The sequence below is a fragment of the Tympanuchus pallidicinctus genome, unplaced genomic scaffold, assembly GCF_026119805.1.
Source record: "Tympanuchus pallidicinctus isolate F22 unplaced genomic scaffold, pur_lepc_1.0 scaffold7, whole genome shotgun sequence".
Lineage (NCBI taxonomy): Eukaryota > Metazoa > Chordata > Aves > Galliformes > Phasianidae > Tympanuchus > Tympanuchus pallidicinctus.
In genome coordinates, this window is record NW_026294791.1 from 16,080,796 (window position 1) to 16,096,632 (window position 15,837).

Consider the following 15,837-nt stretch of genomic DNA (forward strand, 5'->3'; position numbering starts at 1 on the left):
ATATTAAGATGAAAGGCAAGAACAGAAAGGGAAAGACTGGGAAAGAATGCATTTATTAAACAAGGGACTGGAAACTGTCAGTCTAAAACTAGGCTATGCATAGTGCAACGGAGCACCACAGGGTTTGCATATCCGCTCTGATATGCCTGTGGCTGCTGTAGGCTTCAGAGAGCTTTTGCACAGATGAGGATTCTGTACCGCAGTATTCTCAGAGGGGAGGAAGTAAACAGCAGGCTTGTCAGGGCAACTACCTGTCAGGCTGGCAGGTAATGGTAGGTCAAACAACCTGTCTGCAATCTGCAGGTATCTGAACTACTAGAATTGCCTGCAAAGAAACACACTGAATAAATCAAAATGATTTCTGAAACATTTTTTTTTTAATAGTTTTTTTATTTTTTGAATGAGATTTATAATAAGACAGCAGTAGTAAAGAGCAGCACTGGAACAGGCATGCTCCAATCAGAAAAGCATGCACCACACCATCTAGAGCACATGTTCAGGCAGTGCTAATGGGAAAGTCATAGCAACCACAAAACTTCTGAGGACCCTCTGCACCCAAAAGGCTCACTTTCTCACCCTCTGAGCAAAAAAAAAAAACCAAAACCAAAAACCTTTCTCCTTCAGGAAAAGAAATTCCTGGAATTCGTTGCTAGATTTGTGTGATATTTAAGACAAAAGCAGTCATTCCACAAAAAAATCAATAGACTGGAATTAAGGAAAAGAAGGCTAGATAAGATCAGGTAATTGCTGAGAACTGTACCATCTACAAAGGAAGGAAAAGGACCGATGTTAGCAGAAACTGACAGCGCACATCCAGCTTTATTGCAAACACTCTTTATGTAGTTATAAATGGAAAAAAGAATTAGGGATTAGGATTCTGAAAGAAAAAGTTCCAAGAGCCTAAATTGTCTTGAGATTCTGCAAGATCTGTAGAGAGCTGGATGTCTGTGAGCACCAGAAATACGTAAAGGTGTGAGAACTACTATCTCTAAATATAGGGCTAGGGTTTGATAATACACTTGATGAGACTGGGTTGCTGTATTCTTCAGAACTTACAGAGACAGAAAGACAGGTATAAGTTCTACTGGGACTTGTTTTGTTTGTTCAGTTTTTCTTTAGAAAATGGCTCTTTTTGTATAAAGGTAGATTTTAGAGATATAATTAGGGAAATAGGCTTGCTACAGTAGAGAGAATCCTAAATAAGTAACCGAAGGAGGCAGTGTGGGTTCCAATACAGGTCAGTGCTTTGCATTTAGTTTTGCTGCAGGTGCTGTTCAGTTTCAGAGTTAGTTGAAAGCTTTCAGAAAGATAATGCTTTTGTTGGATCCTGTTTAATACACAAGGGATAGATCCAGGACTGACTTTTTTAGGTACCAAAGGATTTTATCTGGGTGTCATGCTGACAGCTGTAATTAGTGTGAAACCTTACGTTATTACCTGAAAACAAACAAACAGACAAAACCCCAAAGTTGATTAGTTATTTATTCTGCTGTTAAGGAGGGCAGTGTTTTTTGCTCATTTTTGGTCTGGACACTGGTTGCCTGGTTGCAAAGGCCAGACTGGGGTTAGGGATAGAAACTTGGCAAGGGTGGCTTTTGGAGTCTGGGTTATGGAGGGATATGGAAAAGAACAAATTCAGTTATGCCTCAGTTACTGCTCTCGGATATATGCCTTAGGACTAGAGTTAGAACTGGTGCTTGGGAGTCTTACAGCGTCCATCACATCAACTAGTCATCAGAACTGAAACAATAAACTGCTCTTACTCACACATCATCCACAAAACATGGATATGGCATTTGCTGAAGATAAATTCCTTGTGGCACTTCAGCGTTGGTCTGGGTCTTTATAATCCCATGCTCAATCATATCTTGGAGATATGCAAAGCCTCCCCAGATATAACGTAAATCATCCACAGGATCAGCTCTTGGACCAGGATCCCAATACCTTAAAAAAATTTCACATGGAAATCATTTGGGTAAACAGTAGCTTTAAGGAAAAAAATAAAAAAGGAAAAAAATCTTAGCTACTGAAATTGCTGGGGCATTGCTCATAGTTGCCTTTTCCAGTTTGGTCTGTCAGACAACAATGACTGACAAAGATTATAACCTAGAATATTCTCTTGTTTCCTTTAATTTTCTCTATACTTAAACAGAATAGTAATTTTTCACAAAAATGTACATAAATAAATCATGTTGCAGAGAAATTGTTTTAGAATAGAAGTAACTATTTGTAACATACTATCCTAAGACATAGAGAGAGTTAGATTTCAGTCATCAGACCCCTGTGTGGGAGCATTTGAGGAGATATAGCAGAGAAGTTCTGCTGTTCTGGTGGAGGAGAGATGGATCACAATCCATGTGGTTCTGCCTTGTTCACTTTTCTCTGTAATAGTGCCAGTTAAAATCTTGCAGCAGATTAATGAACAGATTCTGAGCACAGTCATTCCCTTTGCCATACACCCATGCACCTACCCACTACCTGGTCTGATGGTTGCACGAGTGATATACCACTTGTGTTAGAACCTGGTAAGTGGAGATGGATTCTGCTCTGCATTACATACTAAATACTGGTGAATACAATTGAATTTCATGCATGTATCCAAGGCAGGTTCTAATGTCCTTGTATTGCATATACTCAGGTGATAACCAGGAATAACCAAGAAGGAATCACCACCTACCTATCTTTGATTTTATTTGTTTTCTCCACAACATCTATGTCCATTCGAATCTTGTATTTCACATGCAGTGGAAGAGTTTTTCTTGTAGGGTCTATATCTGGAAAAACCACACCAGCCCAGAATTTGTTTTCCTCTAGTAAATGAAGGGCTTGATGAGTTAGCTGGGTTTCGTCATGATAACCTTCAAATTTATCCAGAGTCAAGCACTACAAATAACCACAAAGATAACAAATGTGTTGGAATAAGCTAGCAGGAGATATTAAAACAAATATGAGTGGTTGACAATAGAAAACGTAGTTTCATATGAAGTAGTTGCCATTTTACTGTGAAAGTGGACAAATATTGGAAAAGGATGTTCATACAGGATGCAAAGTTTCCATCTTTGGAGATACTCAAAACCCATCTGGACATGGTAGTGCACAGCCTATTCTATTTGACACCGTACTGACAAATAGAGTTGTATTAAATCATCTCAGGAATCCTTTTCAACCTAAAAAATTGTACGATTATTTGCAAACTTGTAACCGTGACAAAGAGTAAAGATCTTCCTATAAAGAGCAGAGAATGCTAGAATCCCACCTTTCAATCAAGACACCTATTTATAGTAGGGACTGGGGTTTACTCACACCTTATGGCAGTAAGTTTCTAAACTTGACATCTCATCTCTGACATTTCCTTTTCTGCTCTACAGAGTACCCAGAGAGAGTGTTTCAGGAATTAAATGGGGGAGCCTTTTGAAACCAAGGAAGCAGTAGAATTAAAAGCAAATACATTAATAAATCTTCCCAGCATCTCTTGTCTGGTCTGATAATATCTATCTGATTAACCAAATGTCCTCAACGTACAGTTGAGGAAGAAAACCCAGTCCTCTGGATAAAAAGGATGCTTCCCCCATCCTGTTCTAGTCTTTGCAGGGCTTGAGGGAGTCATGAGCAACACACTATTTGGTTTCCTAGGCTAATGAATATCTTATAGGTATATTACTGACTCTACTACAGATACAGTGACAAAACATTGCCTTGCTTAATTAAGCTGTAAATTAGAAAAAAAAAATCATTAAGTTTAGCATTTTATTTAGCAAAAGAGAAATCCTCTCTTCATCTCAAACTGGCTTCTTAGTATGGTTTAGGCGTTTTACTTAGCTAATAGCCTGAAAAGACACTAGGCATGGATGATCTCCACTTCTCTCTTACCATGGAACATAACTACAGGGTCATACACGACCTTTCACTGCAGAATGTACAGTGTCTGGACTAGACTGAGAAGCAGTACAGACTATTACCCAGGTGTCCAGTCAAAGAAGCAGCAAAGATTCAAAAGAGAAAACACAAGTGCTTATGGGTTCTCTTTGTGAGCAGAATGAAAGAAAAACTTGTGCAAGAATACAAGCTGACATATTAGTGTTGCAATAACAGCTCCTTTGAAGTGAAAAGAGATTTTATATTGTAGTCTACAAGACAAAATCTGGAATTCTTTCCCTTAACATGAATTGCATTCAAAACAAGTGCTGCATTCTCTAACTAGGCTTTTTTTCCCCAGTAAATTGCAACAGAGCTTGTGCCTTTAGAAACATTGTGATTTCAAAATTGATTCATCTTCCACTTGCAAAGATTTATTTCTTATCTTAAACCAGTAAATATTTAACAATTTTAAATGGCTCAACAAAGATGGGAAAACCAAAGTTAAATATCAACAAGAGGATTAGAAAATTAAAACAGAAATTAGTGTGTATTAAGAGGTGCTTAGCCCTCACAAAGAGTTTGCCGGTTCTGCAGCCTAAGGTAATCAAAAGGAGCGACAGGAAATTCTTGGGGCGGTGCAAATAAGCAGCCACTGCATAACTTCTAAGATTCTCAGCTGTACCACACAAACCTGAAACCTCTAAGGATAACTTCTGGCAGTACATTACCCTCACTGTATACCCAGGTGAGAGATAGGGTGAACCTGAAAAGGAGCTATTTGTTCCCATTGTGCTTGGTACAGTGTGAAAACATTTCCAAATGCTAGCAACTTACGGTAAACAGCAGACTTGAAAGTACTAGCTTGTTACAATGAGCTTAGGACACTAAGATCTACTACCAAGTACAGTAACTGCCCCAGTACTGTGAATATTCCACTACTGATCTGTACTGAAGCAATATATCTCAGTTTAAATAAGAAATAATTCTGCTAAATATCGTCATCAGAATTAGCAGAAGTCTGTGCAAAAGCTTTGTTGCCCTCTATTACAACAGCTTTAAGAAGGCAGACAAACCATAAGGTCCTGCCTTCTTACATGGGTTCTTTTAGTTTGAACTAGACAGAAATCAACAGGGCTAGGGTTGATCCTGTTGCCTACAATTAGTATCAGCTTTCTCTGTGAGTTTGAGGCTTAGCCATTCAACCATTATTAACTATCCTTTCAGATACCATGTGAAGTAATAAAGCTCTTTAAAGACTCCAAACCTCAGATGAGAGATGCTAAATGTTGTGTATTATGGCCAAGTGCAACAGTGTTTTAAACTCTCAGTGTTAATCCTACAGCATTGCAGGCTCTACTAATTTTGTCTAATTTCTGAAGTTTACAAAGAAGAGTCAGCATTTCTTCTATCTAACTCAGCAGGAATCCATGCCATCTCAGGTCAGGTTACAAACACGCTTTTACCTAATATCAGAAAGATACAGGAAAAGTATCACTTGTGTCACTTACCTGGCTCTGGAAAGGAATGGATGTAGTAGTTTGCTCAGTCCTCTAGAAATCTAATCTTTTTTTTTCATCACTTACATTTTTATTTTTATAGATTTACTAATCTGAGTCTGACAAACTCATCTGTAAGTTATACTGTCCATGCTAGAGTAGCCTGATAAAAAGTATATTCCAAAGCATTTTCTGAATAGCTTCATATTTTCATCTATGTTTTTAGCATTTCTTTATTTATATGATGAAATTTCGTGCCACTTTCTGTACTGTGACTCTCAAAAAGCCTATAAAAAACACAGCACTCCTAGAAAATGGATGAAGAGATTCCAGGAAAGAGACAGACGTCTTGTCAGAAGTAGCTACAAAACAAGCAGAAACTCCCTGTTTTTTTGATCGGGTTCTCAAAATCCTGTACTGGGAATTTCCAAAGAACTATTAGTTCTCTAGTCCTGTCCTTGCTGAAAATAGCAGTCTGGTAGTCATTAAAAACAACAACAAAAAAAAAAAAACCAACAAAAAAACCAAAACCCCAAAACAACAAAAAACAACAATGCAGTTTCCCTTAAGGAATAGAGCACTTTCTGCTTCTCAGCCCCAAAGCACATTCAGACATTCAATTTACCTTTGGAATGCAGCATTAAGGGATTGTGAAATTTAAGGGTTTTTTTGTTTGTTTGTTTTTTGTTCTGCTGCCACAGATTCAAGGTACTGTCTATCCTGCTTCAAGATATTCTCCAGAAAGATTCCCAGCAGAGAGAGAGATGCCCTTACCTCCAGATACTGACTGATCAAACGCAGAGCTTGGTCTGCAGCACTGAATATGTTCCTCCAGTCAAAATCCACCATTCCCTTTTCCCTACTCCCTGGAGGCCCATTGTGGAGAAAGTTGATAATATATTCAGCAGTTAAGCCTTCAGCACCCAGCTGACTGTTCAGGAAGTCCCTCACTGTAGAGTGCTTCAGAGAGTCCTGAGAAAACATATTGGAACAGCTTTACTACAGTAATCCTCTTCATGTGTCATATTTAGAAAGAAAGGTTTCAACTTCCACAGCTCTTTCTGAACTGTGAAGTAGTACAAAAGGGTATATTAAGAAAGGAATTTCATAAATGGGTAAATATGTGTAGCCAAACTGGAGGTAAGAAATGAAGAATGGATAAGAAGGAATATATCCTTGAATACTAATTGCATTTTTTCTCCCTATGAGCAAGAAGATAAATGTAATAAGTGTCTAATATAATAGGAAAAGAAGCTTGGAAAAACATACATTTTATTTAGAATAAACTGCTTTATGGACTTCAATCACAGATACTACTTGCAGCTGGTCAAAATCAGATCTAAGGGAAGAAGAAATAAGCCATTTCCTGAGGCAGTAAAAATTGCTGGTTCTAGCTAAAACATGGTTCCTACTGATTTCTTTCCCTATGTAGCACTCTAGAAAATCAACTTGGGTGTTTTGAAGGATGCTTTGCAGAGGCTAGAAAGCAGTAATTACTGTCTTTATTAAGAACTCATTATCATACCGAAAAGAGCGTATAAATCTGAGGTTGCCAGAGTCTCCGTAACACATTTAGGACTAGGCTTTAAGCCAAGCTCAGCCAGCAAACCAGCAACCTTATAGGCAACTGATTCCTTGCTGCAAAGGCTGTGCTTCCAGACAAACCTTCTAAAACATTTATCTTCTTGCTTAATAAAAATATAGGATGGTGAAAGGCTGCTCTTACTGAAGCTTCCTGCTAAGTTATAACATACACGGATCATATTCATTTGCAGGCTGTTTTGGAAGAAGTACCACAGCTGAGGTCCTACTTCTTCCCAAGCTTTGATCAACAGTCTGAGGCGTTCGAGTTCCTCAAAAGTGGAGTTCGCCTGAAGAAAACAGGAAAGAATGCTTAGAATGCAACAGAAACAAACATTGACAATCAATGAATTTACAATCCAGGCATTCAGTGACAGCGAAACCTGTAACTTCACTTACAAATGTGTACTTAATAAAATTTTTAAATGGCAGAACTATAAATGCTCCTCAAAAAAGGGAATTTACAAAATCCATTTGGAATCAAGTCACTTAGGGTATGTTTCTGTGGTTCTTGTAATGGAAAAAAAAAAAAAAAAAAAAAAAGAGCCCACATTAATCCTACTTATCTTCAATTCCTTTAACTACTCAGGTTTTAGGTTGAATGATTTCCTCTTTGTTTTTTTCCCTTGACTATTTCCCTCTATTCTGTAGCTTGAGCCTAGGCTCTGCAACAGAGCTCTTCAGCTGAGACCCTAAAGCCAGGTGAAATTAATTCAATCATTTATATCAAGGCCATAGCAGAGAGGTAGTCTGACAGAATGGTGTCTGACATGGAAGCCTGTATGAAGAAAAGTGTGTTGCCATGTTGAAAAAATGGTACCCCCACTGACATTCACTGCCACTTGCTGAACATCCATGGAAACTAAACAGTGGATGTCAGCTCAGTATGGTGTTGGATGGCTCAGTTCAGCAGTGGTGACAGTGACATGAAAGACAAGCCATGTTCTGGAAGTCCATTCACAGATGTAACACCAAGAAATGAAAAACGTCTCCATCAGCTCAACTGCACAAATCAGCTACTGACAATGACTGTTGAAAAACAGCATTTTGTGGCTGAGAATTTACTCCATCAAACAGTGCTATCGTGTCTCTGAGTCTGTTGCACTTTCCATGGAAATAAACAGGAGGTATTACTTTCAGAGCAATCTACATACATATGAATATTACATTTTCTGTCAATGCAAATATAGGAACATGCCATCAAAAAGGCTACTTGAGCTGGAAAAAGTAGTTTGGGCCAAGGCAAGATGAATTAGAGAAGACATGCCTCCTGGGTTTGTTTGTTTGTTTTTAAATGAAATGTAACCAGTCCTCTTCCAACAATCCTCAGAACAAGAGGAGTTCCTGAAGAAAATCTGATTAGGTTGACTGTTTTTCAAAGTACATTTCTCAGAATGCAATTTTTTAGAAATACACATTTGTATATTTTTTAATTCCTTACATTTTTAATGATTTGTTGTACAGGAGGTGAATTGGGAGCAAAGAGGATTTTTCCCATCAGCAGGGGCTTCACAGCACTCCAGGCTATTTTGGTTAAAGGGTTTGATTCCAAGTTCTGAATCAATTCATTGCAAAAGGGTGCTAAAGACAGAAAGACAAATAGACTTTATGTAACTTTCCTTCAATTTTACTACACGTAACATCCTGCAGGGCTTTTTGCTGGCAATATGGACACCTAAATGTATTATGAAACTGAATAGGATAAGCACATTTTGTAATATAGAACGACAATGTCTAAAAAATGGTAGAAGATTGTAGATTTTACAGTTGTAAAGTAGACATCAGAGAGTACAGAATAGCAAACAAATTTCATATTGTTTCACTCCTTACTATGGTAGTTGACTCTGATATGGAAATATTTTCTTTCTTCTATCAGTCATTAATTCTTTCACAGAATAAACTTAAGGACTGGAGATTCAGCAGTTCAGAATTTGATCTTACAATGAACTTAGAACTAAGCATTTTTACATAAGCATTTCAATCTTACTTCTGAATTATAAATTATTTTCGCAGTCAGAATGGAACTTTTCTGCTCCCTGGCTAAGGAAATGGAAATACTGGATCTTCTACTGGTCTTGTGAAAATTCAGACATAATTAGAGTCAAGTATCAACACAGATAGTGGCATTTAGAATTCTCTCTGGTGGTAAAATGCTCACCTCTACTTTGCAACCACACAAACATATCAGTCATACCAGAAGGAACAGACAGATACAACAAAAACTTATATATGTAACAAAAATAGTGAGCGATCTCAATATAAAAAAAAAAGATGAATGGAAAATTAAAGAGGACAATAAGGAGACAAAATAATGAATAGCAGAAAAAATAAAGTTGGTTTCTCCTTGATTTATTTCCTATTGCAATTGCAAGTAAAATTATTTTATCTGTCTCTAATTTCTCAAATCAACTGCTTTAAAGCATTATTTTATAAAAGCCATAGTGGTATTCTAACATACACTGCATATGTCCACAGTACCTATCATGGTTTGGTGGAAAAACTTACTGGTTGTATTATCATAAAGATAAATGGATTTCTTTGTGGAATCAATCCCCAGGAAAGCTTTGTAGTTGTTATCTTCATACCAGTTGAAAGAAAGCACTCTGGATCCACCTCCTTCTGGGTAGCCACAGAAAAGATCAGAAAGGGAGCTCACCAAGTGGCCTAAGGATTCTGGTATTCCATCTTGTACAAATGGTTGCAAAACCATTAAAAGGTCCTGAACACTTTGCTTCCTGGCTAGCTGCAGTAAAAAAAGATTTCTTTGTTAATTGCAACCCTCAAAGGAAGAAAGTAATTGGAGAAATCTCCATTGTGAAAGACTTTGTGCAAAGTCCAGAAGCAGACAGAATCCATTTCATCTCTGTGCTGGTTACAGGCACCATTTTCAGTTCTTGTTCTTTCATGTCTACTCTGAATAAATCAGTAATAAATCAGCTTCAGAATTGCTAATGCTTATGTCCACATTTATTTTATGATGAGGGAAGAATGAATTTCTAAGAAAGCATTTCTTTCCAAATAATTCTGTTTTCTTTCTGATAAAGCTGGTAATGGGAATAAGTAGAATAAAGGATAAAAGACTACACATCACTCAGAAAAGTGATGCCTTCTGTTATTAGACCACTCACCTTTTGTACTGCTTGGGAAACATTAGATAGCACCCTCCCCCAGGACCTGAGGTCAGCACCTGCCGAATTTCTGTCCAACACAGTGGGAAGCTGCAAATACATGAGAAATACAGATGTGCTTTGAATAGCTTATAAATAACAACAGCTAATATGGTAAGAGAACAAAATCCAAATGGCATCTCTAGTTCAGTGAGTTATTTGGAACACTGTCTAGACAGTTTTGTTGGTCCACAAAACCATCACCTGCACATAGACTCACATACCAGGTTGATTGAGTGGTCTTACTGTGATGAGGCTGAAAAAGTCACAATCCATTGGAAGTATAGCTTGGTATGCTTTGCTTTTCTAATCTCACCACACCAAGAGGTGCAGAAATAAGGAATGAATCAACAGCCATTTATGAGAAGCTTCTTCTCGGACACTATTCATTCAGTGTGATGTAAAGAGTCTTGTTAGCTTTTGAATTTATCAAGTATTCATTCAGGAGGCCACTGCTTACCACTGAGGGGAATTAGCTGGTAGCAACTGCAAGAGCTCCTGATTTTCAAGAAACAGGTGACAGCATGGCATGCTGTCCTATACTACTTCACTTACATTGTTGCATCCAATTCCAGGTGATGGGGATGAGAGACTTCTGGGTTTTGGCAGCAGAGCAAGCAGCACAGTCATAGTCTTTCTCCCATATTGTGTTAATACTGAGGTATTAATCGTCTCTCTCTTAGGATTATCTTACATTCTTTTACCATTTGTAGTAAATTTATTCTTTCCTTATCTTAATCTGCACTTGAAACCATGATATTACTCTGCTGGGACAGCAAAGTCGAATCAATTCTTTAGATGTAGGATCTGCATAGTACAAAGCTGCCTGCTTCAACAAAGCTGTCGAAGCGAAGATCTCATCATAAGTTATATAGTAAAAAACAGCAAGATAAATGCAGTGTTGCAAAATACAAAGTCATAAACCTGGGGAAAACCAACACTGAATACATACACAGCGATGGACTATCATGGAAAGAGACCTTGGAATCATCACAATTAGTTCTCTGAAAGGACCAGGGAACATTAGATAATACAAGAAAAGAACAGAGAGCAGTTGCAAATATATATCATTATATCATCATATACTTATCTCCATGATACATGGATACTGAACTGCGGCTGCAGCTGTGGTTTATTTATGGCAAGGACACGGTAGAAATACGAACACAAAGAAGGGCAACAAAAATCAATAGGAGGAAAAGCTTCTGTAGAAAGTGTGATTAAAGCCAGTAGAACTTGTTTAAGAACAAAACAAAACAAAAAAATGATTTGTATAGGAATTGTAATTCAAGTTGCACCATGGCTTTGACTTTAGAGTAAAATTCTGCCATGCTGGATGAAGCTGACAGGATGGAATAGCTGGGGTTATTTCAGATCCCTAGTAGGTTGTGCTGCATCTGCCTTGTTACACAATCTGAGAAGAAAACACTGATTTTTAAATTTTATTTGATTCTTTTAGTTCTGTTGTATGGTGAATTGCTGTTATCTCCTAAAGTATGTTCCAAACTGTCTACTGCTCCTGCTGATGGTAGGCTAATAATCCTACATCAATAGTCACACATTTGCAGTAGCAAGTGAACAAAGACTGCTTAAACACTGGTGATGCACTATGAAGAAAATTGTTGAAGTTCAAGGAAGTATCACATAAGTGAGGATCATTGTGTTAGCACTTACCAGCTGAAATAGCTTAAAGAAATCAACATTTGCATACAAGGCATCCTCTACTCTCTGTAGGCTTTCCTGGGAGAGAGCACACATGGCCTTATGAACAGAAGGGAGGCCCCTTCGGCTGCTGAAGATAATAAAGCGGTTCAAGAGCATCTGACTACAAGCAATGTCCTTTAGCGTCAAGTTCGGTACACCATACACAAACTGCAATCAAAAACAATTTATTATTTCATTTTGTGAATCTTCAGACCTGTGCAGGAACAATTAGAGATTTCTAAAAAATAAGACATTTGATATCAGCACTTGCTAATATTTTCATGAATGGCGGGAAGATGAGGTCAGCGTAAACATTAATTCTTCAATAACCTTCATTTTGTGGTATGATAGATCACCTCGCCTTCAGACAAACTTTTCTTCTCACTAGAGATTCCTCCTTTCATTGCATCCTTCTAATGAGCTTTCTTGACTTTCTGGCATACAAGCATGCCTGAGGCCATGCCACGCTACTTATTCTTATGGTTAAGCTTTTGCTTGCTTGAAAGTATTCCCCCAGGACTAACCAAATGTGCCACACAACCCTGCTTTTTGTTTAGCCTTATGGTTCTGTCATCATCTGACCTAAAAGAAAAAGGTAATTCCAATAGTTCCTAAGCTTGATTTCCTTCTCTTTTCTACTTTAGTTACGATTATTCCCTAATGCTTCCAACACAGCATTATTCATTACCACTGTGTACAGGCATACAGCCAGACTCTACAAAGTCATTTTACATTAAACTACACCCAACCTACTTATTTCAACTACTGATAGAAACATGGAACAGAAAATAAAAATTTCTCCAGTGTTTAATGAGTGGGAGTAGTTTATAGTTAAACCAATGTAAATAAAGAGTAACTGCACAGAAATCAGTATACCTGCAATTTTTATTGTTGTATCAGAATACGCTTGGAAGTCTGAAATTTAGCTCTGCTTGCTTTATAATGAACAGAATACATAGTAATATAATGAAATATAGCACTGGAAATTGCCCATAAACTAAAGTTCCCATCCTCTGTCCATCTCTTCCATAGCACAAATTGTAAGGAAAAAAGTTCACAAAAAGTTCACAACATCACAACATGATGGCTCTAAGTCCTACCATTTTGAAGACACACACATGACTTTCAGACTACAAAAAATATATACTTGTATTATACAGATTGTGTATAATGACAGTGCAAAAGAAGAGATGCATATTTCTAGAAATCTGGCAGGTACTGTCCCTATCATCCCTGCACATAAATGTATATTAACATAATCTATTCTACTTACACTAGGGATTCTGAGCACAAGTACAGCAACAAATCCTTGAAGAGTTCTAACATAATACAATTTTAAAAAAACAGGACACCTGAAATCAAGTGGACAGCAGTAATTAAATTAACCTCCATCAATTTCCTCATCCTTTACACCACTGCTTGGTCTTTGCAAATATGTACAGTCTAAATAATCCGTCCACTCAGCCCAGGCTCTTTGCAAGTGAATGTTCTTCGCTAAGTAGACATGGCGTGGCAAGTACTTTATGCTATTCAGTAAGCAATAGTCTACATACTAGATTATGAATTTTTAAAAATTAAATTACAAATGTGTGTCCTCAGATAGTGTCTTTTCACCACACAATTTTACCTACAGGAGAATCTGCAAGTGCAAGTACTGCTAAGAAAGCGAGACTCGCTTTACAGCATAGCCAAGACCTGTGAGACAAAACAGGGCATTCGTGCTGCATTGTTAACACAAGTTAGAGAGAGGCAGAATGCAAAAAAGCAACCGATAGGTAGAGTCTGGCTTCCACAAAGATCCTCCAAAACATCTCAATTTGGCCACAAACTTCAACATTTGAATTTAACTGACCTAATGACTGAAGAAATAAAGACTTTCACTGACATCACAGTTCTGGAAAGGTGCATGTGAAAAGAAAACATTCTTTTAACTGTGCACATCTGACTTGGCATAGTCCTTACCATTCAATGAACTGCAATACAGCTGAGCTGCACGGGGAGGCAACCTGGGAATCTTACTTTGATTTGTGAAATGAGGAAACTGTGACGTTAACATAATTGAAGGAGATTAAACACAGAAAAAAGAAAGGTTATTTACAAACAGTAGCTGCATTTCAAGAATGTTCACAAACAGATGTGTTTAGAAAAACATAAAACCTCCGCCCTTCCAATTTTTCCGGTAGGGTGGGTTGTTGCCAATCTTTCCTGAACTTATTGTGTTTAACATCAGCCTCTTATCCTTATCTTAGAATGATTCAAAAAAACAGGTCCTCAGAGGACCTGTTCAATACTTTTTTTTTAATCAATGTGTCACTTTGTCTAAAGCAATGAAGTCCAAATTATTATTTCAGCTAGTTGCCTGTTTGATCAGGTTTAGTTTTCAGCTCTGTGTGTCATTTCCTGCATTCCCAGGCAGCTGGGACCTAGATCTGCAGCCAGCTGTTGGCAGCAATCAGGCTCTTGTAAACAAGCTCTCAGCTTACTTTTAGCTCAGTCAGCTCCATTCCATTTCAGCCAAGGAGAAAGGGCGTCTAGCGATATGCAGGCAGAGTGGAGTGGCATGAAGAACTGGAGATGAGCTATTATGGTAAAGGCTAAAGCCAACCACAGATCTGTATTCCACTCAAAGATCTGAGACTTTGACCAGAACCAACCATGAGCAAGTTAAATGGGCTGGTCTTATCAATAAGATCTAGAAGAAAATCTGGACATGAACCAGCAGTGCGTTCCTGCAGCCTGGAACGCCAGTGGTGTTCTGGGCTGTGTCAAAAGAGGGGTGGCTAGCAGGGAGAGGCAGGTGATTGTGAGGCCCCATCTGGAGTATACTGTATCCAGGCCCAGGAATCAGCACAAGAAGGATGCAAAGCTGTCAGAGTGAGTTCAGGGGAGGGCCACAAATTTGATTAGATGACCAGAGCTTTTCTTCTATGATGGAAGGTTGAGGGAGTTGCAATTGTTTACCCTGGGGAAGAGAAGGCTCTGGGGAGAGCTTATTGCCATTTTCCAATACCTACATCACTCAGAGGGTGGTGAGGCAGTGGCACAGGCTGCCCAGAGAGGTTGTGGGTGTCCCTTTCCTGCCAGTGTTCAAGGCCAGCCTTGATGGGTTTCTGGGCAGTCTGATCTAGTGGATGGAAACCCTGCCCATGGCAGGGAAGTTGGAACTAGATGATCCTTGAATTGCCTTCCAACCCAGGCCATTCTATGATTTTATGAATTGTGATTTATTTCCCATAGCAGAGTAAGTATTCAATTGCCATTAAAAATAATTCTCTTAGAGTCTTTTGAGAACCATGAGATCAGATTTTCCTCATTCCATTGCTCTTGGAGAAAGCATTCATAGCACTTTCTTTCCTCATAGCTGTAAATCAGCTTCTGTGAGACGACATTATACACCCGTGATAGCCGTTAACAAGAAAACATCATGCAGAACAATGAAAGTGGTGTTTAATACCAGATTTCTGCCAGCTTCATCTTTAACTGATGCTCATTTTTTAAAAATTCCTAGTATAAAAAGAACAGCATCTTTTTCTACAGCAGCACAGAGAATACAGCAGGACAATATGTTCCAGCAGGCCTCAAGAATACTTCCGGAGATGAAAGCGCCATCAGTCCTGCATACATTAGCAGCTGAAGGATTTTCAACAGCAGATGAATGAAAGCCATTGGGCAGCTAACATAGTCTAACAAAACAGCACACAGTTCTCCTGGGACAGCAGAATTCTAATGTAGAAGAGGAGTGGCAGCAGGGAGGAAAAAAGAAGCCCAACAGCGTATCTATATTTATTTGTCTTGTCAGAAGCTGCAAGGAAACATTTTTCTGCTGTCTCCGCAGATACAGAGACGTAAAAGCAAGTTGGATGTATCAACTGATACTGCTGGCTATGCTATGGTCTTGTGGTATTGCTTCATGACCAAGTGAGGAGTGGGGAGATCTTCTCTTGATACTAATCAAGAACACAGCAGATAAGATCTGCAGCCAGTCAAACTATCTGGAATCGGTGGGGCACAAAAGACACTGAATGCAAGAT

At 38.4% G+C, this 15,837-nt stretch overlaps 1 protein-coding gene across 3 annotated transcripts in view; it reads right to left on the reverse strand.

Moving 5' to 3' along the window:
* The window catches only part of ABCA4 (ATP binding cassette subfamily A member 4), a 66,111-nt gene that overhangs the window by 41,237 nt on the left and 9,037 nt on the right, over positions 1-15,837 (reverse strand). For all 3 annotated transcript variants that reach the window (XM_052666400.1, XM_052666399.1, XM_052666401.1), the window contains exons 6-13: positions 11,777-11,974; positions 10,064-10,153; positions 9,441-9,678; positions 8,377-8,516; positions 7,109-7,225; positions 6,129-6,326; positions 2,678-2,883; positions 1,768-1,944 (exon numbers count right to left, since the gene is read on the reverse strand). In XM_052666400.1, coding sequence (XP_052522360.1) covers positions 1,768-1,944; positions 2,678-2,883; positions 6,129-6,326; positions 7,109-7,225; positions 8,377-8,516; positions 9,441-9,678; positions 10,064-10,153; positions 11,777-11,974 — 1,364 coding nt within the window. The remainder of the gene's footprint in view (positions 1-1,767; positions 1,945-2,677; positions 2,884-6,128; positions 6,327-7,108; positions 7,226-8,376; positions 8,517-9,440; positions 9,679-10,063; positions 10,154-11,776; positions 11,975-15,837) is intronic.